General features: G+C 46.1%; 4 protein-coding genes across 7 annotated transcripts in view; 3 read left to right on the top strand and 1 right to left on the bottom strand.

Annotated features, from left to right (window-relative positions):
• ddr1 (discoidin domain receptor tyrosine kinase 1) overlaps nucleotides 1-1,826 on the top strand; it is a 29,092-nt gene extending 27,266 nt beyond the window's left edge. For all 4 annotated transcript variants that reach the window (XM_057045865.1, XM_057045864.1, XM_057045862.1 and 1 more), the window contains 2 exons: nucleotides 28-177; nucleotides 502-1,826. In XM_057045865.1, the coding sequence (XP_056901845.1) occupies nucleotides 28-177; nucleotides 502-642 (291 nt within the window). In that variant the 3' untranslated portion in view covers nucleotides 643-1,826. The remainder of the gene's footprint in view (nucleotides 1-27; nucleotides 178-501) is intronic.
• An 80-nt stretch (nucleotides 1,827-1,906) lies between these two features.
• Nucleotides 1,907-6,957, bottom strand: flot1b (flotillin 1b). The gene is made up of 13 exons (XM_057046069.1): nucleotides 6,807-6,957; nucleotides 6,177-6,226; nucleotides 5,838-5,913; nucleotides 5,585-5,675; nucleotides 4,975-5,118; nucleotides 4,774-4,893; nucleotides 4,404-4,499; nucleotides 4,152-4,304; nucleotides 3,864-4,045; nucleotides 3,662-3,707; nucleotides 3,407-3,544; nucleotides 3,058-3,222; nucleotides 1,907-2,969 (listed from the first exon to the last, which is right to left on the bottom strand). Exons 2-13 carry the CDS (start codon nucleotides 6,217-6,219, stop codon nucleotides 2,940-2,942), a joined length of 1,284 nt encoding a protein of 427 aa, XP_056902049.1. The 5' UTR covers nucleotides 6,220-6,226; nucleotides 6,807-6,957; the 3' UTR covers nucleotides 1,907-2,939.
• On the top strand, nucleotides 6,643-12,365 carry tubb5 (tubulin, beta 5). The gene is made up of 6 exons (XM_057046047.1): nucleotides 6,643-6,661; nucleotides 8,302-8,396; nucleotides 10,628-10,736; nucleotides 10,833-10,943; nucleotides 11,029-11,273; nucleotides 11,381-12,365. Exons 2-6 carry the CDS (start codon nucleotides 8,340-8,342, stop codon nucleotides 12,191-12,193), a joined length of 1,335 nt encoding a protein of 444 aa, XP_056902027.1. The 5' UTR covers nucleotides 6,643-6,661; nucleotides 8,302-8,339; the 3' UTR covers nucleotides 12,194-12,365.
• Nucleotides 12,366-13,357: 992 nt separating this feature from the next.
• Nucleotides 13,358-22,405, top strand: mdc1 (mediator of DNA damage checkpoint 1). The gene is given in 13 exon segments (XM_057045829.1): nucleotides 13,358-13,473; nucleotides 13,807-13,965; nucleotides 14,048-14,620; nucleotides 14,713-14,791; nucleotides 14,947-15,512; nucleotides 15,515-16,120; nucleotides 16,783-16,839; nucleotides 16,942-20,084; nucleotides 20,324-20,461; nucleotides 20,540-20,722; nucleotides 20,803-20,928; nucleotides 21,341-21,451; nucleotides 21,571-22,405. Coding segments are annotated over 12 exon segments (5,910 nt in total). The 5' UTR covers nucleotides 13,358-13,473; nucleotides 13,807-13,832; the 3' UTR covers nucleotides 21,766-22,405.
• The last annotated feature ends 1 nt before the right edge of the window (nucleotide 22,406 follows it).

Genomic DNA, 22,406 nt, shown 5'->3' with positions numbered 1-22,406 from the left:
CTCCGTGACGTGTTTGTGTGTCTCAAGGGGAAATTCACCACCGCCAGCGACGTGTGGGCATTCGGCGTCACCCTGTGGGAGATGCTGAGCGTCTGTCAGGAGCAGCCGTACTCCAATCTCACAGATGAGCAAGTCATCGACAACGCCGGCGAGTTCTTTAGAGACCAGAGCAGACAGGTGCACACACACACACACACACTTCCTACCTCCCACACAGTTTGTGATGAATGAGTCGAAGTTTGATTAGTGAATAATTGAAAAGCCACCGTGAACGTGGCGCCTCACAGATCTATTAAATATTCACTTGTAGTTTATTACCAGTTAATTACTGAGATGCAGATTTCTACTATCGTCGTGATTATGGATCGTCTTGCGGTTGATAATCAATGCGAGATGCTAATCAGCCAATCAAAAGGTGAAGGCGGTCCAGCCGTCTCAGAGCAGGGGGCTGGTTGATGGTCACCCTGACCCCTGACCCCCGACCTTCCGTCTGTCCTGCAGGTGTACCTGGGCAGACCTGCCGTCTGTCCCCAGGGTCTCTACGAGCTCATGCTGAGCTGCTGGAACAGAGACTGTAAGCTCCGCCCCTCTTTCAGCGACATCCACTCCTTCCTCACAGAGGACGCCATGAACATGGTGTAGACGGACTCAGAGACCCATCGTGGGAGGGGACACGCCAGTGAAGGGGGGGGTCGTGCAGCAGAGGCAGAGGGGAGTTTGTTACTTTTGTAGTTTTTTTTCATGGCGGGGGGGTAAGATGGGGGCCAACACACCGCTGGCTCGGTGGATTCCCACATCAGACCCGACGGCGTTGGCGCCGCGTGTCGTGGCGGGTGGCGGGTGCGTTCTGCCTAGCAACTCTTTCTACCATAGCAGCGTGCAGCCGTTAGTTTTCAAGACAAATTTCTGTTGATTGGAGACTTTGAGGAGCTACAGTATGTAAAGTTTACTGTATATAATAGTTTAGTCGGCCTCATTACGTAGGATGACGCAGCACTTCAGCCTCTCAATGTTGGACTTACACATACATCAGTTCCCCTCTGGGCTGAGCCACGCCAGACCCAGCTGGACCAGGCGCTCCTGCAAGGTGATCCGTTCATCTCCGGCTCAGAGGAGGAAGAGGATGGACGTTCCTCACTGGCTCGCACGTTTCAGTCGAGGTTGCATTGTGTGTGTGTGCGTGCGTGCGTGTGTGTCTGAGGGTCTCGGATGCAAAGGATGGCTGTAAAGTTCCACCAACTGCACTTTAAAATCCCACAAAGGTACGAACAGGAGGGAACTCTGTCTGATATGATTCCTGCTGGGGTGGATTCAAATGGACTTTACTTGCAGTGAGATCCAGATCCAGGAGAATCTCCCAGGTGCATCGATCCATTCGGTGCTGATGTGTTCATGTTTCAGTGGCTTTAGATGCGTTTTCGCTCCGCTCTCAAACTCAGTTTAAAGTTCTATCATTGAGAATCAGTCGGTCAATATTAACGCATATTTGTGCTTCAGTCAAACTGACGGGTGGAATTAATGCATCTTCCTTCCCGGTTGTATAGACGTGTCATAGGTCACATGTGCCATCTGTTGGATACACTGTAATTCACCTCAGCCCGTATCTTTATATACACTTTACTATGTAACAAGCTGGTGGATGATCTCATGTCTTCAGAGCTGAATAGGACCTGTACATATTGTGATTGCCTTTACTAATATATGGAAACTCTTTGGTACATTTGGGGTCTTCTGTATCTGTAGAATGCTTGCTAGCCTCATGCCGTCGTAATTCCCTGTTGTCTATTTTTGTAGATGTTTTAATAAAGGTAACCTTTTCAAATAAAGATGTGCTGTGTGTCTGCTGCTTTGGCTCAGCTGGCCCGCTACAGCAGGTACTTTTGCTGGTAGAGAGACAGCAGCAACATTTCTCAATTACAGGTTTTATTGTCTACAGAATATTCACTACAATCACATGGAATATTTAAAGAGTATATTCAAACTATGTAAAAATGTCTTAACCTACGAGACAGGCGTGCACGAACACATTTAGAGATTAATCAGAACATTCCGAACATGTAGAAAGTGATTTGGCCCCTCCGACGGCCAATGGCTTCACGATCACTTGCATATGAGCAAATATCACCTGACAGAAGTGTTTGGAGGCGTCACCAGAAGTCCGTCGGACTGCTGAGGTCTGAGCAGGCACTTGGCGATGAAAGAAAACCAGCATAAAGTTTGGCCACTTAGAGCGATAAAGCAAGAAGAGAAAAATGAAATCAGAGGTATTTAACTGTTTTTCTAAAGCTCTTAAATATCCTATTTTGTCGTCGGGTACGTGGCAGAAGCGCCGACGGTCCCTTAAACTTGTATATGTCATATGTGTCTGTCAAAAGACAGCGTGTTTCTTTTCCTACAAACTTTCAGTGCATTCAATGGAAAAAGCCATTCCACTGCTGCCGCACACTCGCCTTCCTCTTCACTCTGACAGAAAACGCTTCCACCGGCAGTCAAGCTGATAAGAATGAGACTCGTGGTTGAAGGTGTGAACCAAACAAGCAGCATTAGATAAAGAAGAAATGAAACGTGTATAGAAAATACTACGTAAGGATGGAAACGGCGTCGCGCCCACACACGCAGCTCTGGTGTTTCAGAGGCTCCGGAGCGTGAAACAGGTTAGTTGGAACTAATCCTAACCCTAACTAAAACATGGTTATGGGGAGTAAAATACAAGACTAGATTTCACACTGTCCTATAAGCACCAGCATGTCCATTTGATGTGAAAATAAACCACTAAAATGGGGAAGAGTACAATCCAACGCTAGCCACAGACAGGAACAACCAGGGGATGCATGCATGCACACTGACATCACAGTGCAGCGTTCAGGAGCTGTTACAGTGGTTATAGGCACAAGAAAGAGTTGATATTTGTCATAATATCCTTGCCGCTTCCGCTCTTCTTAATGCGCACGGATCCGTGTTCCTGCAGCCTGGAGGTGAACAGGAAACATGGGAATTAGGGCCCACGCCGGCCGGTGGCTTCTCACTGTTATCTTGAGTACAAATTGCCTGGTTTACCAGAGAGATGTCGATCCCTGTGAGTTTCTCCACGGCGGCCGGCAGCTTCGTCATGATATCCAGCACTTCTCCCGCCAGTTTGGCGGCTCCCACCTCTGAGCCGCCGCTGGACACCATGGTGACCTTCTGGGCTGCTGACAGCGGCTTGCTGATCTCCTCTGCCATCTGCAGGGGACACAAATATTCCTGTAGCAACCTCCCTACTAATGCAAATCCCATGAATCCGATGCAGCAGTGAGGTATTTAAAATAAATGGTTGACTAACGGACTTCCAAAAGCATTAGCTGTGTTTCTGCCAAGGAGCAAATCCAGCCATTATCTCCGCCACACACTCCTGAATCCTACTGACCAGCGGCAGCTTCTCCAGCAGCATGTCCACCATGGCGCCGTCTTTGTACTGCTTGAAGGCCTCGGCTTTCTTGGACATCTGCTCGGCCTCCGCACGGCCTTTGGCCTCCAGAGCAAAAGCCTCCGCCTCCCCCTTCATCTACGCACAGAAATCTTAACGTTAGTTGGAGCAAAGTTGGCAGGTTTCCAGTGTGATGCGGCTCAGGCGTGAAAAGAAAAGAGATCTGGAGTATTATCCACGTGCACCAGGACTCACTCTAATGGACTCGGCCTCAGCTTCTGCCTCCATGATCAGCTGCAGGCTGCCAGATAGGAGAGAGAATTGATTAAATATCATTTCCTATCCTCCTTGACATTCCGCTGGATGCAGAGCAGTTGACTAATGTACTTTACTCAGGACCTGCTCTCATCAAGGTTAAATTTAAAAAACAAACATCCCCACACGCTCCATTACCCACCGCTCAGCCTCCGCCAGCTTCTCCAATTTGTATTTCTCCGCTTCAGCGGGCTTCTTAATTTTGGCCTCCAGCTCCTTCTCCTTGCGGATGATCTCCTGCTCCTGCAGCATAATCTGCTGTGCCCGCTCCACCACCTGAACCTGCATCTTCTCCTCCTCGATGCGCTGCTTGGTTTTGGCCACCTGATGAATAAAATCCCCACTAAATTAAAATGGCCGCCTAAAAGCCCGGATCAGGTGCTTAAACGGTGCTTTTATCAGAGAGCTGGAGTAGACACGGGGAGTCCACCTGAAGCTGATAGGCCATTTCGGACTCGGCCTTCTTGGTGTTGACCTCGATATCATAGTCGGCCTTTTTCAGCTCGTAGTCTCGTTGGGCTTTGGCCATCTCGATCTCGTTCTTGTACTGAGCAGAAACCTTTTCTTGCATTGCATGGGCCTCCTGTGTTGAGAATGAGCAGAGAAATGGGAGTGATACTTGTTCTAGAACTATTGCTGGGATAAAAAGGGACTGAACAGAGACAAAGAGTATTAGTTTTACCCTTATGACTGCGTCTCGTTTGTACTGGGCCTCTCCGATCCGAGCATCCTTCTGGACCTGAGCTGTTCTGGCTTTACCCAGGGAATGGAGGTAGTCCTGCACAGACACAGGGAAAACAGGGAAAACAATTCAGATGCCAGGCCGACAGAGACGGCGATGCAATACTGTAGCTCTTAGATCCAATTAATGCGCAGATCCATGTGGAGTCTGTTGAGCCAGAGACAGCAAGTCAATATCCATCCAGTGCATTAATGTAAATCACAGGAGGCTAAAAGCTCTTGTGAAGAGAAGAAAAAACTCTGCAGTGGTCATTTTAGTTTGTTTGTCCCTGATGGGAACAGTTCTCTTATTCGCTGAGGACAGAAAATACCTGATCGTCATGAACATCTTTGAGAGTGTAGCTGACCACGCCAATGCCCATGTTCACCAGATCAGAGGAGGCCACCTTGAAGACCTGCTCGGAGAACTTCTTACGGTCTTGGTAGATCTCCTGTACACCACGAGGGGAACATTTGCAGTCAATGCTCACCCCACATTCTACATTAGGCAGCTCCCCCATTAGCACACACACCTCCACAGTCAGGTGGGCAATGATGGCTCTCTGGTGTCCCTCCAGTGTCTCCAGAGCAATGTGAGAAATCTCACTCTCAGACTTGCCCATAAACATTTGACAGGCGGTGGCCAACATCTCCTTGTTCTGACCCTGGATCTTAACCTGCAACCACAAGATGAGATGGAACAATGATGGAGCAGATAGCTTATTTCATGGTAAACAAACTATAGTCTAATACGATCTGGCTTTATGTGACTACATGTTCTTCAGTCAGACACCAAAGTCCTTTTAGTTTTGCAGGTTTTTCCTTAAAAAAGAAATATCTCAGCACAGCCTCTTTACTTTTAAGGTGGAGGACGTTTAAATATGATCTAAATATCAATGTCCTGACTTGTTACGGCCCTAAACAATGCTGAGATAAAGCCTTTAAAAGTTCCAGTGTTTTAATAATAAACCTTGGTATTAATGTTGACCACAGGTAACATTGTTAAATATCAAATAACAGCAATAACAAGGGACATTTGAGAATCATTTATGAATGCTAAAATAATCATTTGCATTTCGGTAGATGCATTTATAACGTTAATTTCCAAATATTTTATTTCATCATCTCGTCCTCCAAACGTACCTGAGCAATACCAGTAACAGAGATGGGGACCCCATGGCGAGTGTAGACTTTGTCACTCTTCACATTCAGAGTCAGAGTATTCAGTGAGATTCTGAGAGGAAACGATATTTATTTCAAAAACGGAATCAAATTTAAAAAAGAGCCATATTGTATTTATCATAGCAACCATATAAATGACACATGCCACGTCTAAAAGGTAAATTTCTAAAGTATATAAAAGCAAAGGAAACCGGAGCGTTCAAATGGAAATCACCTCTGGATCTTCTGAACACAAGGGAACACAAACACTCGTCCTCCAGCGATCATGAGAGGAGGCGAACGCCCAAATCCTGGAGAAGCCAACACAGAAACACCCACCGGATTATTCAGACAGTTAAACCCGCGGTAAAAAAATAACCATAATAAACAGTTGTGTTTTGCAATCATGTGAAATAATGACTAATGTGAAAGGTTCCATTAATTCACATGAAACAGGAAATGACCCACTTGTATCTGACTCCATCTAATCTGACCACAACTGACTGCTAAATAACCTAAAGGCCAACCTAATGTATGCATGTTGATTTAGGATGTAGAAATGGGGATATCTCACCGGACACCACCATGGCTTCATTGGGTCCACATGTGTAAAACATCTTGACACTAATTTGACAAAAACACAAGAAATGTTAATATTTCCTAGAAGAGAAAACGGGGGTGTTGCTTCTGGATATTTGTTAAAAGTGAGTTTAAAATAATGAGAATGAAGACACAGACAGCAACACTTCACTAACATGTAGAATTAGTACAATACCCACAAAGGCAAATAACAGAAAACAGTAAATCACTACGATGCATTGAATTGGCTGCGCTTTAATGGAAACTTTGAGGTTCTAAATGTGTTTAGCTCCCGATGCTAATGGCGCTTCCACGCTTGGCCGCTAGGCCGGGTCGCTCACCCTCCCACGGATAAACACGTCTCGCTTACAAACGGACACAAACTGTTCCACGTAGCTCGTCTCGTTATAATTAAGGGCAGTGCTGATATTCCAGGCTAAATGGAAAACCGCCAGCTGCACATCCAAATGCTTGTTAAAGGTAATTATCTGTCTACAATTCATGCTAGCTGAGGCTCCAATGGTAGCTAGCTGATAATAAGCAGAGAAATCGGGCAGGGGTACCCATGTCATAACGACTGCAGTAAATCCTCCTCCTAAACACGAGTCTAACCTGTTTAACTTACCGATATGTATTTAAAAGCTGAGATTAATTCCTGGCCTGTCTTTACGCTCGGGAACGATCCGTTTTCCCTGAGCAGGAATGACAAAAATGTCGACTCTTCGGGGAGAACGCTGACCACGCCCATCCACCGATGGCCGCATTGCGCCATCTAGCGGCGAGTTTGGGGGAGCGCAGCCGCTGTTTACGTCACCGCTTCTCGACGAACACGTCCACGATATAGTTGCGATAACCTTAGTCTCAGGCGTATAACAGTGAGGTAATGCTAAAAACATTTCCAAAAGCATTTGCTGGCATGCTCAATGATCTTTGGCCCGGATTTACCACACATCAGCTGGTCTGGTAAATAAGCCCTATTAAATAAAAGGTTCTTTGTTTGGTTTGGTGTTTGAATTTAGTTACTCTATCCATTCAGTTGTTTTATAACGACTCCAGTCCAACTCCATTCCTCATTAAGTCATTCATCATAAAATTGGAATTTGCAGTTAATTTGTCTTTTGTGTCAATTATAAATACACAGCTAAATTAAGTAGGACAATTCTATAAATTGTGGGTCTCATTGACCCTCAGCTCAGTCTTTTATGGCAATCACTGAAATACTAAACATGCAAGGTAAAATAATTTCTCCTAGTAAAATCCTTCTCCAACAGTACCAATCAAACAAATATTGTGGCCACCAAAAAAAAGGAAAAAGAATTACATTTCAATCATTATAATGTAACACATAATGGGTATCTTCCCTGCAGGCCAATAGATCAAGAGGATGCCTTCAGCACATTTTTTGTCATAATAAGAACACCTCTTACAAAATTTCAATACTTTATAGTGAATATTTAATCTGATGCCGTTGCATTTCTTTATTTCTTTCAAATTATTACAGCAAAAAGAAGCGACATTGATCCATGATGACTTAGCTGCTGGGCTTCATAATCCCGACTATTAACACCCTGTGATCATGAATGTTGTTGCATTCACAGATGTTTGCTGAGCAGATTAGTCCAATGCACCAGCGGAAAAAATTATCATAAATCTGATTAAAAACCTCCACTGTATCTAAACCAGATTTTGCTGCAGACAGCCGCGAAGCATCCAGAGGAGATGGGCTTGCACTCATTGACCCCACCTTTGTTTCACACTGAGTTCTCTCCTTTTGTCTTCTCTGCGGGGCTTGTTCATCAATCAAAGTAGAGATGAGTAACACGGTTGTAAAGATTAAAAAAATAAGAGACAGAATTGCATACAACGGCGTTTTTCTAGGTATCACTTGGTAAGGTTCTACACAATCTTAAGGTCTAATTTCCTTTCCTCGAGCTGCAGCCACGCCCCTCCTCCTTCTTTGCGCCGTATCAGTCGTCTCAGCCAATCAACGCGCGCAGCTGCTGGATTCCCATCCGACCACGCCCCTCGCCCCGCCCCAGCGTCTCTCTGGAAACGCTCCAGCATTATAAATGCTTTGTCCGGCTCTTTAATTCCAGTCTGCGCTTCTGCTTATTCAACAGACGCTTCTGCCCGTTATTGTAACACTTAAACATTCATCATGAGGGAAATTGTCCACATTCAAGCCGGCCAGTGCGGTAACCAGATCGGCGCTAAGGTAAGAAATATTATTTCTGAAAGATTTACTTTTTCTTAAGCCATTTTGTCCCCAAAGTGTTGGAAACACCCAAAACATATAATACAAAATCCAATTATCAGATGTGTCTAAATGGAAGTGGGTGTTGCTTGTGTATATTTAAAAAAATTGTATATTTGCTGTTTTCTTCATTAGGATTAGTTACACTAACTGTTACGTTCTTGACCTTTAAATGCACTATAATTCAGAAAAACATCCAATCCGACGCCGTTAAATGCCACTGTTCGGCTTTATCTTCGTGCTTTTCTGAATTAATCTTGTGCACTGCGGTAACCGGTGGGTGGGTGGGTGTGGAGCAGCAGCTCGACATGACGGTATAACGGGGCTCTTGTGTCTCGACCAGTTTTGTTCACGCAACACCGGGTGTGTCTGCGCCTCAGCATTGAGGGTTCAGCTGACCCCCAGACATTGTCTTGGGAAAAGAGAGCAGGAACAATCAACAGTCTATTCTTCACTTGTCAGGGTCTGCACGGCTCTGCTCTCTTTGTCTTGCGCAGGCAGTTGTGGCTGGTATATTCCAGACAATGAGATGGGAGCTGGGATGGGAGGCCTATTTTCGGCCCCTTTTTTTCCGAACACCAAATCACAGATAGATCAGTTGCCCGTATTGATTAAATTTTATTTCCATGGCTGCGGATGAAGCACTCTGCTGTTTTATCCCATGAATGTGCAGAGAAGCTGTGGAATGGGTGTGGCATGGATAATCCGGGGTAACAAGTGCTTATTTTCAACAAAATATTATTCTGTACTGAATATAATATTACGTCTGGCATTATAGTGCACCAAAATGGGCCCTTCTGTCTGGCACAGCACCCACCCAGTCTCCCTGTGCCTTAATCGTCTCCTTTTGTTTAACATATTTGCTGCACAGACCAAATGTTTCAGCAGCTCCTCAAGGTACAGGATCTACTTTATTTTATAGATCCATTAACAATTTATCAGGATGCTTTGATTTTAAAAGCACTGGTTGTCTTTGTGATCAATGCTTTTCATCTTCTAACCAAATTAGAGTATTTGGGTGGGGGAGGACTGGAGGAAACAGCTGATGCTCAGTGGGTGAAGTAGCTGGGTCATCAGTTGACCTTATATGCATTTGTTCTCTTTAAATAAATAGTGTTTAAACAGCATACATTTTATGAGCATCATATTAAATTCTGTTTTTCTGCATTCAAGACCAGTCAGTTTAGACTCTTATAGCGAGACATACAACTGTGCAATATATGCACAGTAATAGTAATAATGTTGTGATTTAAACTCTGTAGTGTCATTCTTTGTTTGGCCAGTGTATTTCTAAAATAACTGCTGTTGCTGTATTAGACTGAGCATCTCATGTAGTTCTCATCCCCAAGGACTCGTTGACTCAGATGTCCAGTGGATGTGATTGACAGGACTGCTGAAGGGCCACGCTGTGTTGAAATGGGTCAGGGTGTGGTGTGACTTTCCTGCTTACTGTCTTCACTCTAATTTGCTTTGCAGTTTTTACTGATAGTATCACTGTTCACTTTCCCAATTTCTTAATCATATACCATAACATGCCAGTTTAATTTTAGTTATATTACAATCACTTGATCATTTTTGTTCTCCATGACCTTATTTAAATGTAATACTTAAACCACTGACTCTCAATCTCTTAAGTCCTGAGCTGCAAAACAGTCTGCTTATCCAGATTACTCCAAATCCTCCTATTGATGCTGTTAGCAGAAACCTACAGGCTGGATAACCCCAAAAAGCCTCAGTTAGAAGATACAGCAAATATATGTGTACGCACCTGCCCATGTATGCAACAGTCACACTGGCTTATAGAGTACATACACACATAGTGAGGTCTCTGATGACACAACAAGATAATCACTGTCAGTGTGATGGTCTGAACAAAGTTCTCAGTTTTACCCACAGTGTGATGTTTTTCTGCGGCTATGCTAATCTTGTGATTTACTTTAAAAAAAAAAAAAAGGGGGTTTCTGAATCAGAAAAAAGAGTATTGCTTTCTTAGTGGATTTAAAAAGGGGTTAAATGAATGTGTGATTTTCTAGAAGGGAAAATCAGGGGGAAAAAAAGGATTTTCTAAAATGTGCACCCTCTGCTGCTTTCCTCGTTTAAACTCCCTGATCCTGAAAACCGCATTGCTAAAGGACAGACGTGTGCTGTGCCAGTAGTGCTTTCACGTGATGCCTTCCATTTTGTTTCTACAGTTCTGGGAAGTGATCAGCGATGAGCACGGCATCGACCCAACAGGGACCTACCATGGCGACAGTGACCTGCAGCTGGACAGGATCAGCGTCTACTACAACGAGGCCACCGGTCAGCTGCATGCCAAACAACCGTTTAATACAAAAGAAACATGAGGATGTGCATTCACATTTTCATTATTTACTTTTCTCTTCCTCTCTGTTTTAGGAGGTAAATATGTACCTCGGGCCATTCTGGTTGATTTGGAACCTGGCACCATGGACTCTGTGAGGTCTGGACCTTTTGGGCAGATCTTCAGACCCGACAATTTTGTATTTGGTAGGTGGAAAATAAGCAGTTTTTTATACTGCTGAATATGGAAGACAAGAAAATACTTAACTATAGGTGACTCTTTACCTTCCAGGTCAGAGCGGTGCCGGAAATAACTGGGCCAAGGGTCACTACACAGAGGGAGCCGAGTTGGTGGACTCAGTCCTGGATGTGGTCCGTAAAGAGTCCGAGAGCTGTGACTGCCTGCAGGGCTTCCAGCTCACCCACTCACTTGGTGGTGGAACCGGGTCTGGTATGGGCACCCTGCTTATTAGCAAGATCCGCGAGGAGTACCCCGACCGTATCATGAACACTTTCAGTGTGGTGCCCTCCCCCAAGGTAACATCCTTGTGACTGAACTTGAGAGATTTATTTTTATTTCTCTTACCTTAAGGTTTCTCCTCTGAACTCTTGAGACTGAAAAGAGATTGTTTTCATGTTTTCAGGTTTCAGACACAGTAGTTGAACCTTACAACGCCACACTGTCCGTCCACCAGCTTGTAGAGAACACAGACGAAACATACTGCATTGATAACGAGGCGCTGTACGACATCTGCTTCCGCACCCTGAAACTGACCACGCCCACATACGGAGACCTTAACCACCTGGTGTCCGCCACTATGAGCGGGGTCACCACTTGTCTGCGCTTCCCCGGTCAGCTCAATGCTGATCTTCGCAAACTGGCCGTCAACATGGTGCCTTTCCCTCGTTTGCATTTCTTCATGCCTGGCTTTGCTCCCCTGACCAGCAGAGGCAGCCAGCAGTATCGTGCCCTCACGGTGCCAGAGCTCACCCAGCAGGTGTTTGATGCCAAAAATATGATGGCTGCTTGTGACCCACGCCACGGCCGCTACCTTACAGTCGCCGCCGTGTTCCGTGGCCGCATGTCCATGAAGGAAGTCGATGAGCAGATGCTCAACGTCCAGAACAAAAACAGCAGCTACTTCGTGGAGTGGATCCCCAACAATGTCAAGACCGCCGTCTGTGACATTCCACCTCGTGGCCTCAAAATGGCCGTCACATTCATTGGCAATAGCACAGCCATCCAGGAGCTGTTCAAGCGCATCTCTGAGCAGTTCACAGCCATGTTCCGTCGTAAGGCCTTCTTGCACTGGTACACAGGTGAAGGTATGGATGAGATGGAGTTCACTGAGGCAGAGAGCAACATGAATGACCTGGTGTCTGAGTACCAGCAGTACCAGGACGCCACTGCTGAAGAGGAGGGTGAATTTGAAGAGGAGGCTGAAGATGAGGCTTAGACAAATAAAGCTGTGAAGTTCAAACCCTGCCAAAATGCCAAAACAAAAAATGTTCAACATGGAACAACCATAAACGTAACCAAGCGACACATAGTATCATTAGAACCAGTCTTTAGCATAACTTAGGTATTTCTTGTGATTCATTACAAATAAAATTGTCCTTGAAAATGTGTCTGGCCTTTGGCTTTTATTTTTTTTCTTAACAAGACATGTTTACGCTTTATAATTGACATCACATTTAATAAGATATGACAATGAAGGCATAGCAAGAACGAGCTGAAGTCAGCTGAGTCTGGAGTGGAAGATACTGTTAAATTTATGTTTCCTGCAGCTCGGCAGCTATTAAAAACAGCTGTGACATTCCTTTTTTTATTTGCGTGGATAAGCAGGTTTAATGACTGTTCCACAAAGACAGATTTATAAAACTAAACACAAAAAATTCTTACCAGATATGGTTATCGCATAGTAGCAATTACATAAAGAAGGATTGCTCTATAAAGTTTACAACAAGGTCCTTTAGTGTGCTGCTGGTATGATGGAAATGGGCAAATGACCAATATGCAATATGAGAGATTGGGACCACGCATTTTGTCGGAGCCAAGCCCCATTCCCACAGCTGAGCGAACCACAAAACATATGATTAGGATCCTCGGCAGCTGAGACCACGGTCCTCCCACACAGACACCAAAATTGCTACGTTGTTACTCATGCAACAACAGTGCATATGAAAGATATGCTGTACAAAAAAGACCCTTATCTAATGTCACATAAAGGAAAGACTGTTCCAATAAAATAAGTGAAATTCAAACATGACCTCTTCTTGACCTGACAGACACAAATCAAAAGACGGATGATAGATAGATAGATAGATAGATAGATAGATAGATAGATAGATAGATAGATAGATAGATAGATAGATAGATAGATGGATGGGACACAGCTAACTCAACAAATGTCATTTAACACTCTACGTTCTCAAATACAAAACTATGACGTCATCTCAGAATAGTCGATCGATCACTTTAAGTCTAGACGATGACTGTGTAGCGGGAAACGAAGTGACGCCTCCGGGAAATTTGGTCCAATGGCAAAGCCCTGAGTTAACACAGTCCAATGGGAGCAGAGCTTAGCGTGATTGACAGGTGTCTAACCAATCCCTTTGGATCAAACGTCTCTCATGGGCGTGGATATGATTTTTCCCGGAAGTGTCTGCACGTTTTTATTTACCTCGGGAGATCAAAATAAATGTTCTGTTTTAAAGTAAAAAGTCAAGATTAACGGTATGTACCAAATCGACTAACTTATAAACAGGACCTTAGCGATATGGTAAAGACAATAACCCCGTCTCTTTACCAGTTAATAAGATTATCTCCTCTGCGTTATTGTCAATTCATTTGTTTGGCCTTTCGTTGTTTCCTTTGCGTCTTTATGTCGTGCATTTATCCAACTAGCTAATGCAATCGTTTCCATAAAATGTTAACAATTTTAGGATTTCTTTTGACCGTCTTGTACACTCTCAAACATTTTTGAGTTACTGATTCAACGTTTTGCCATTTAACTTGGAAGTAAGTACCACAGCCTAAACAAATAAACTAATAATCTGTGTATTGCAGTTAGTTTATTTTCCCTGTTTTGGAGAATGGATGCAACTCAGATGATAAATGACTCTGTGCTGGAGTCAGATGAGGAAGAAAATGAAGCTAATCAACCCAGCAAGGGTAGACCGGTCGCTAAACTACTCATTTTAAAAAATGATCACATGCCTGAGACAGGTGAGTGAATGACTATATGAGTTATTACAGCAAATCACTATCTATGTGTCATTGAATGTGTTACGTGGTTTCCCTTGTCTAGAATTACCACTCTTTTTGGGAGAAAATGTTTTGGGCCGGGATGGTAACACTTGCACTGTGCCCTTGCCATCTCCCTCCATTTCCAAGCAGCATGCAACCATCTCAATCTCCTTGTATCGATCTAGAGGAGAATCAGATCTGGAAGCTTTGGTTTGGGATCTCGGGAGCCTGAATGGGACCCGCAAAGGTCGCCTTAAGTTGACTCCAAATGTACGCTATGCCCTCGTTGCCCAGGACAGTTTGGTTTTGGCAGATATCCCGTGTCAGTTTGTCAGTTGTTCTGCAGACACAGTCTCTGCTCAGCATAACTTCCAGACACCTGTGAGTCGAAGCTCCCTGGCAGATGCCTCCAATGAAAAGGGAAGTGGCACCGATGTTGGTGGTGAGAAATCTGACAGAGTTTCAGATGCAAAGGTCTCATCACCAGTTCTCAAAGACACAAAGAGTACCCCCATGCGGACCATTTGCCTGTCCTTTGAGCAAACTCCAACTCAGCCAGAGGGCACCTTGGTCCCAGAATCTGAATCAGATGAAGAAAGAGAGGGTCGAGCCAATCGGAGGCAGAAGACTTTAGGTTTGTAAATTCTGATGAAATAAAACAGTTTACAAAACTAAAATGCTTTTAAGGCTAAATTTTAACAGATTCATGTTGATTGCCTTTTACAGATTCTGATTCCGACCTCAATAAATCTAGTCCTACTTGTTCAAACTTCCTGACTCCCACAAACAAAACTGTCCCTGAAAGGTATGTAAGGAATGGAGAACTTGGCAAATAAAACCGGTTTTTCTACTCACAATTCACATGTTGCCAATTCTTGGTGGTATAACCCTTTTTTAAGAGTGTATCTTTTTTCCTGAAGGATGTTTGTGCTTGACTTGTTATTATCAACTGTCTTACAGTGAGGATGAAAGTCCTATTACACCACCCTTCTCCACTAAAAATAGGCCTCACAGACATGTCGGATTCAACAAAGGAGAGACAAATATAAATATGGGCCGACAGCAGCTGAAGGAAAAACCGGCATCCGAAAAAGAGGAAGAACATTTTTCCACGGATAGTGGCCCTCATATGCAAGAGAATCAGGAAACCAATGCCCAGCTCAAATACGATAACCTGCCTGTTGCTGCACCATCAGTCACCACAGACGCATTTCAAATGGACAGTGACACTGATTTGGAGGGAGAGGAGGACGGGGTGGCTCCGACAGCCCCTGCGACCTTGACTACAAACCAAATTGTTGATGGCACATCAGACAAAGCCCAGTTTTGCATGGAGAGTGATACTGATGTTGAGGAGGACGATCACGCCTCGCGCAAAGTTCCCGGACCTGCGTCTCTGCCTGAAAACAACACAAAACCTTTACCTGAAACTCCAGTCTTTCGGCCAGAGGGCGTCACTGTGGACAGTGATACGGACGTGGATGATGACGACACATTGGGCGCTGCGTCAAAAGCTAAACCCACTTCAGTCAGAGCAGAACCACTGCTGACTCCACTCCAACAACACACCTGAAACAGTTCCATTCTGACAGTGACGCAGAGAGCGAGGAGGACGACATGAAACAAGTGCCAAGTAATTCATCCTTTAAAATAAGCGAGACACCCGCTAAATTAGCCAAAGGTGTTTCTGCTGTGCCGCCCTGCCCAGGCAGTGAGACGCATGATGACGCCCTTCCTGCCATCAGGAAATCTGGTGCCGCGGAATCGTGGAATGCTGCAGACACACGTGCTGATTTGGATATTCTGTCTGACAGCGACACGGATGCGGAACATGATTCTCCTCTGGTAAAACAAACATTTGTTGGCACAAATATGTCACTCACACGCTGTCCTGTGTCAGAAGCCATCCAGTCAGATTCTGACGCAGACACAGATGTGGAAGAATCCACCACAGCCCCCGTTTTGGGGAGGGTAACTACAGCCAGCCTTCAGGAAGGAGGAGAAAAGGATGTGGAAGTTGAGGTCAATGTTGCGGCGCCTGGAGAAGGCCACGTCCCGCGCCTCGTCAGGGAGGAGACTCCTGGACTCTTGAATCCTTCCTACCAGCACTGCTCTACTCCTGTCCAGTTGCCAGGTAAATATTCAATCAGACTTAATAAAAGAACTTAAAGGAACAAGTTACCTGAATTTACTAAATAGTTTCCATTCCACGGGTGTTTCACCTGTAGAATACAGGAAAATCATTTCCATCATTTCCTCAGTAAATGGTTTTTAGGTTTTAGTTACCTCCGACTTCCTTTTTCTTCTGAGATTTGAAATTTGAGTGAGATGTAGAAATTCAAGTGTTTTTGTTTTTTTTATCGCCGTGCATCTTCATTGTTCTGCTACTTAATTTAATTATCATCGGAGATTGATGGCGACTGTGGATTTTATCCCCAGTAATCTACCTTGTAATCTAGTCAGTATGAATCAAACACACAGAAAATACTGGCATGCAGAGCATGAACGAATGTGCTGGTAAAGGCTGACTATGCAGAGTCTAAACCTCACCTTCCATCTTTGTTTCCTTTCAAACAACCTTCTCCCCGATCACGGAAAAGCTCCCTAAAATCAGCATTTGGCCTAAATATACCTTGCTAACACTATATGGTGAAAGATGATGTCATTTAACACATGAGAGCAAACAAACAGTTTCAACATTTTTTTCAATCATTTCAGCAAAAAAACTAACAAGACTGATATTGAGTTACAAGTTTTTGTAAGAGTGTAGTTATTTTAGTGTTTTGATGCTTGTAGAAAATCAAGTGGAGGATATGGAGACCCAGGCCTTCCTGAGCCCCAGCTCAGTGAGATGTGAGTAAAAGTTTTGTTATGCAGTAAAATCACATCATTTTGTGTTCTGTAAAGTAATTCACCTCACGTGTGTGTCTTTATTTGATCTCCTACACTGAGTAGATGCGGGAGCTCCTGCTCTGAGGACTCAAGCATTAGATTTGGACTCAGACAGTCAGGAGGAGGAGAACATCGCTGTGGCCGAGACACAGTCTTTTGTTCTGCAGACCCGAGCCTGTCGGGGCAGTCGCTCGGAGGGCCACATCAGAGAAGCCACGCAGACATCCGCCCTCGAGTCTGCTGATGATGAAATGAGCAAACAGTCCTGCAGAGAAGAGTCTTTTCAGCTGGGATTGTCTGAGAGCAGCCACATTCAGGATGCAGCTGCAGCTGCAGACATGGAAAGCACCCAGGCTTTTGTCTCTGTAGAGGCCACCCAACTGTATGCAGCCACCTCATCGATGAGTGCTTCAGAACTCCATGCTGCACCAGCTGATGGCGATCAGGGGGAGGAGCCAGCCACAGGCTCAGCTGTACCTGAAAGGGAAGGTTGGGAAAATTTGGCCTTAGAAGCAACACAGGCTTACCTTTCAGACCCATATCATGATTCAGAAGAGGAAACGGATGATGAGGAGACTCAGCCCTTTCATGGTCCAGCCTCTGCTACCCTCGCCATGGCTGAAACTCAACCAATGTGTGCTTTTGAGGAGGAGGACATAAAGCATCCTGTTTCCACTGCAGTGCAAGTTAAGGTCAGAGCAAAGAATGAAACAGAAGAGAGGGCAGAGCACAGTGAGGCGGCCGTAGCTCAGGGGAGGCCCCTCAAGGTGGATCTGTCTCTAGCCGAAACTCAGCCCATGTGCACCAGCGATGACAGGGAAAGTGATGATGAGGATTCGTTTCCAGGTCTACGAAAAGGGAAAACAAAACAGCTGCAGATTGAAGATGAGCAGACGCAGCCCCTCACAAGTTCAGAGCAATCCGCTGTTGAAACGCAGCCGCTGCAGACTGGTGACCGGGACCTGGCTCCAGGGGGAAGCGAGGCCTTTCATCAAGACAATCCAGTTGCAGCTCCACGCAGAGAAGTGCTGCAATTTAAAGAGGAAAAGCCAGCAGCTCTAATTAGCTCTGATCTGTTCACTGCTGAAACGCAGCTCATGACCACAGGTGACGATGAAGAAAGTGACGAAGCTGACGCGGTTTTAGCTCTTCCAAGAAGGAAAGCAAAACCTCTGCAGCACCAAGAAGATGAGACACAGCCGGCTGTTTGTGAGCTTTCGGTTTTCCAAAGCCGGCCACTGATTTCAGGAGAAAACCACGATGGCGTTGGTTCACTTCCTGGTACAGAAATGACAAAAGTAAAGCCTTCACAAATCTTAGAAGACAGGATACAGCTGCTCACAAATTCGACGTCCTCCACACACGAAACTGGCGTATTGGAAACCAAAGCTGACGCTGAGGCTGGAACCAGTGGCAGCAAAGTTAATGGTAGAAGAGGAACGAGGGCAAATTCGAGAAAGGTGTCAACACAGTGCGATGAACCTTCCAGGAGACCGACAAGAGGGATAAAAGATTCTTCAGCTGCAGCCCGTAGAGGAACATCAAAGTCTGGCGAAGAAAAGGATGAGGAGCTGGAGGATAAGGAAGAGGAGCATACCAACGAAGCTGAGGGAATTCAATCCAGAAATGATGTGGAGGTTTTGAACAAGACTGAACAGAACATTAGTCAAATCCAGAAACAAGAAGAACCGAGTCTGGGAGAGCAGAGAGGTGGCACTGAGCCAAGACAACACGAAAACATGGAGAAGGAAAGGAAGGAGACAGAAGAAGGGGAAGAAAACAAAAGAACTGAGACTGAACCTTCAAACAGGCTTGAATGGGAGAGAGCAGAAAAAGAGCAAACAGTTTCAACAAAGAAAAAAGACAGGGAAGACAAAGAGAGATTAGAGCACGACAAGGCAGAAAGGGAGGAGAAGGAGAGATTGGAAAAAGAGAAGAATGTTCTGATGGCCAACAGACAAACAGAACAAGAAAAAGAAATGTTGGAGAGTGAAAGGAGGAAACGTGATGAGAACCTTGGGAGGGAAGATCAACAACGCAGTGCAAGACAGGACAGTGAAGCAAAGGGGGCAGACAGAATAGAAGCCTCTGAGAAAGAACAGCTAACGGAGGAAAAGACAGTAGAAAAACAAGAGCAGAAGGAAGAAAACAAGGCCAAAGTGTCTGCAAGAGGACGAAGAGCAGCCCAGAGAACCGCCGTGTGTAAAACAGAGCCAGTAACAGACACGTGTGTCTCCACTAATGACGACGTCCCAGCGAGGAGAACAAGATCTCGCTCCAACTCCTCCAACTCGGTCAGCTCAGAGAGGTCCGCTTTGAGCGTGAACCTGCAGGAGGCCAGAGGGAGAGGAGCAAGGAGGACCAGTGAGCCGCCCCGCGTGGTGGCTTCCAGAAGCAGCACCAGGAGGAAGACGGTGGCTGCACGTCCAACACAAGGGGACCGTGATGATGATACTGGCATAACGGGGGCCCAGGGCCAAGCACGAGGAAGCAGGCAGCGCACGAGAGGAGGAAAAGCTGAGGCAGTTTCTCCTGTGGTCAGTCAGAGTGACCCCAAAACTGTAGCCAGAGGCAGGAAGAACACTAAAGCCCAGTCCTCCAACGATGCCGAGAAGGCAGGTTCTCAGCAGGCTACTACCTCTAGGGGGCAGCGTCGATCTAGTTCAAATGGCTCTGGACCCACAGAAGCTAAAGGCTCCTCGAATCAAGGCGAGCTCATTGGCAATGAGGAAACGCTTCAGTCTAAAAAGAATGTAAGGGGCAGAAGCCATAAACCAGCAAAAAGGGAGGCAGTGGTGGCCCCACAATCCCCTGCTGTCAGTAGTCCAGGTGAGACAAAAGAGCTTAGAAAAGGAAGAAAAAGAGGGTCTGAAGCAAATACTGACATTGACTCGGACAGAAGTTCCAAATTCATGAAAGGGGGGGAAATAGAACAGACACCAGGAGAAGCTGAAGAAGCACCTAAACAAGCACAAGATGAGACTCCTGCACCAGCTAAGAGAAGAAGTAGAGCGTCCGTCGCTCAGACGAAGAAAGCTCTCGATCCGTCTGGACCTGGGCTGAAGGAAACTAATGAAAGCATAGCCGAGGAGCCCGTGGAGAAGAGAGGCCGAGGTCGACTGGCAGTGGGCCAGAAACAGAAAAGAGAGGAGCAGGAAGGTGCTGAGGTGCCTGTCGAGCAGCGTGCACGTGTGCTGGAAGCAGAGGTGACTTGATGACTTCCCTTACACACACATAGCTGATGTTATCGGTGTCCGCTTCCATCCGGCCAGAGGCCCTGGTGCGTTTCTATCCATGAGTCAGCCTTTCCAGACCGGGATTATGTGCTGTTGCCTCTCAGCAACAAGAGCAGCCTTACCCCACTAATAAGGAGAAATTAAGTACCAGAGTGGCCTTCCATTATTCTCCCTGTCTGATTTCTTTTTTGTTCGCTGCATGTTAAAAGGTCCAAACCCCAGCCAGCAGTGGGTCCAGGAAGCGCCAGGCTCCTGTGGATGCTTCGCCCCTCAGAAAGACCCCTCGCGCCTCCTCCCTGTCCCCAGCAGCTCATGTTCGCTCGCGTGCCGTCGGCCACGCGTACAAGGTTTGAGGATTTTCCTTTTTGGATTCTGGGACAACTGAGCCCGAGGCTACATCTGAAGCAGGTCTGCGCTCCTCTCAGGTGCTGTTCACAGGTGTGGTGGACGAAGCAGGGGAGCAGGTGTTGGCCCGTTTGGGAGGCAGCGTGGCCAAAGGCGTGGCCGACATGAACTGTCTGGTGACCGATAAGCTGCGCCGGACCGTGAAGCTCCTGTGTGCCGTGGCCAAAGGAATCCCTGTTGTTACCACGCTGTGGCTGGAAAAGGTTAGCTTAAAAATAACCCCCGTACCAGCGTGGGAGGCTCAGACAGGCTGCTGGTGACGCTGCTGCTTTCTGTTTTTCAGAGTGGGAAGACTGGGAGCTTCCTGTCTCCCAGTTCCTTCATTGTGAAGGATCTGGAGCAGGAGAAGAAATTCAATTTCTGCTTGGAGGAGTCTCTCAAGGTTGCCAGCAGCCAGCCGCTCTTACAGGTGCCCATCAGTCATGCGCAGGTTTATTCTGGCTCGGAGTGACAGGCAGAATGTAATAGATTACTGATGATGACCACGAATGACCCCGACACCAGAAAATGCTTCTTGTTTTGAGTTCAACGTTTCTGAAGTGTTAAATACCGTTCTCCTCATACGAGTGTTAATTGCTGTAATTTGGGGGACATAAATTAGCATTTGCTCTTGTCTCGGGGATGCAGGCAGCTGTGATTCCATGTTATCAAGGCTACAAATAGAAAGTCTAATGCCACAGTGCGCTGACGCTGCCTAAAACTGGGCGATGTGTGCCCGTGTTTCATTCCTGAGAGCTTTGTATTGATTTCCATTGTTGCAGAAATAACTAAAAATAGAGAACAGCTTAGATCTGACTGGCATCTTATTTCTTCTCTCTTAGGGGTACGAAATTCATGTTACCAAGTCGGTGAAGCCTGAGCCAGTTCAGATGAGAGACATCCTCACATGCAGCGGCGCTACCTTCCTCCCCAAGATGCCCAGTTCTCACAAGGTCCTACACCAACACCCGACCTCCCAGCATCAGCAGATACGCTGAATTAGTGGCATTTCCTCTTAGCATCGCGCTAGCATACCGGTTGTTTACTCCTGTCCCCTTCTTGTTGTTCTCAGGCTCAAACTGTAGTGATTTCATGTGAAGAGGACTGGCACTTATGTGCTCGCGCCGCGTCGGCGTCAGTCCCCGTGGTCACCGCCGAGTTCATCCTCGCCGGGATCCTGCAGCAGAAACTGGACTTCCAGAGCCACGCGCTCTCCCCCCCCGCAGGCCGCCTGCAGCCTGTAGGCAGAGCGAGGCAACGGACGTGAGAGCGGCGGAGGACCGACGGGACGCCGACGCCGGAACGTTTGCTGCACTGCAGGAATTCTGCCTCCGCATCGTTCGCCTTGGGGGTTTTTTGAAAGCAGCAACAGCTGAGAGAGGGCAGGGGTCACCGCTGACCTGCCTCCTCTGCCCCCCCATGGACAGGTACTCGGCTGTGGTTTGGGGCGTGATCATGTTGGGGGGCTGATTTGAAGTTCATCAGTTGCACTGTTGGGAGCCAGTGGATGGAAAACTGACTCCTGACCTGATCAGGTGCCTTTTAACACGGGAGTAATCTCGTGTTTGAGTGTGTGTTGTTTCTGCGTCCATTAACTTTCACCACCTACTCCATTAAGACCACATCTAAACCTATTACTGCCAAGGATGAGACACCAGACGGGCACCTGAATGCTGATGATGCTCCTGCATCGATATCCGCCTTCATATTTTACCTCCAGTAGAGTAGATATTCTCCTTCCGGAACCGTGTGCAGATCCTGTTCCTGATCCACTGATTACTGCCGTAAACGTGACCCATCCGGGGTGTTTTAATGGCTACAACCGGTTAATCTCCATAGCTGTTTGTATGTATGAAATCATGAAATCTCTGTATTTCCCATGAAAAAATTAAATTTTTGAATCATGAT

This window comes from Takifugu flavidus, chromosome 10 (assembly GCF_003711565.1).
Source record: "Takifugu flavidus isolate HTHZ2018 chromosome 10, ASM371156v2, whole genome shotgun sequence".
Lineage (NCBI taxonomy): Eukaryota > Metazoa > Chordata > Actinopteri > Tetraodontiformes > Tetraodontidae > Takifugu > Takifugu flavidus.
This window is presented reverse-complemented; position numbering and strand designations above follow the sequence as displayed.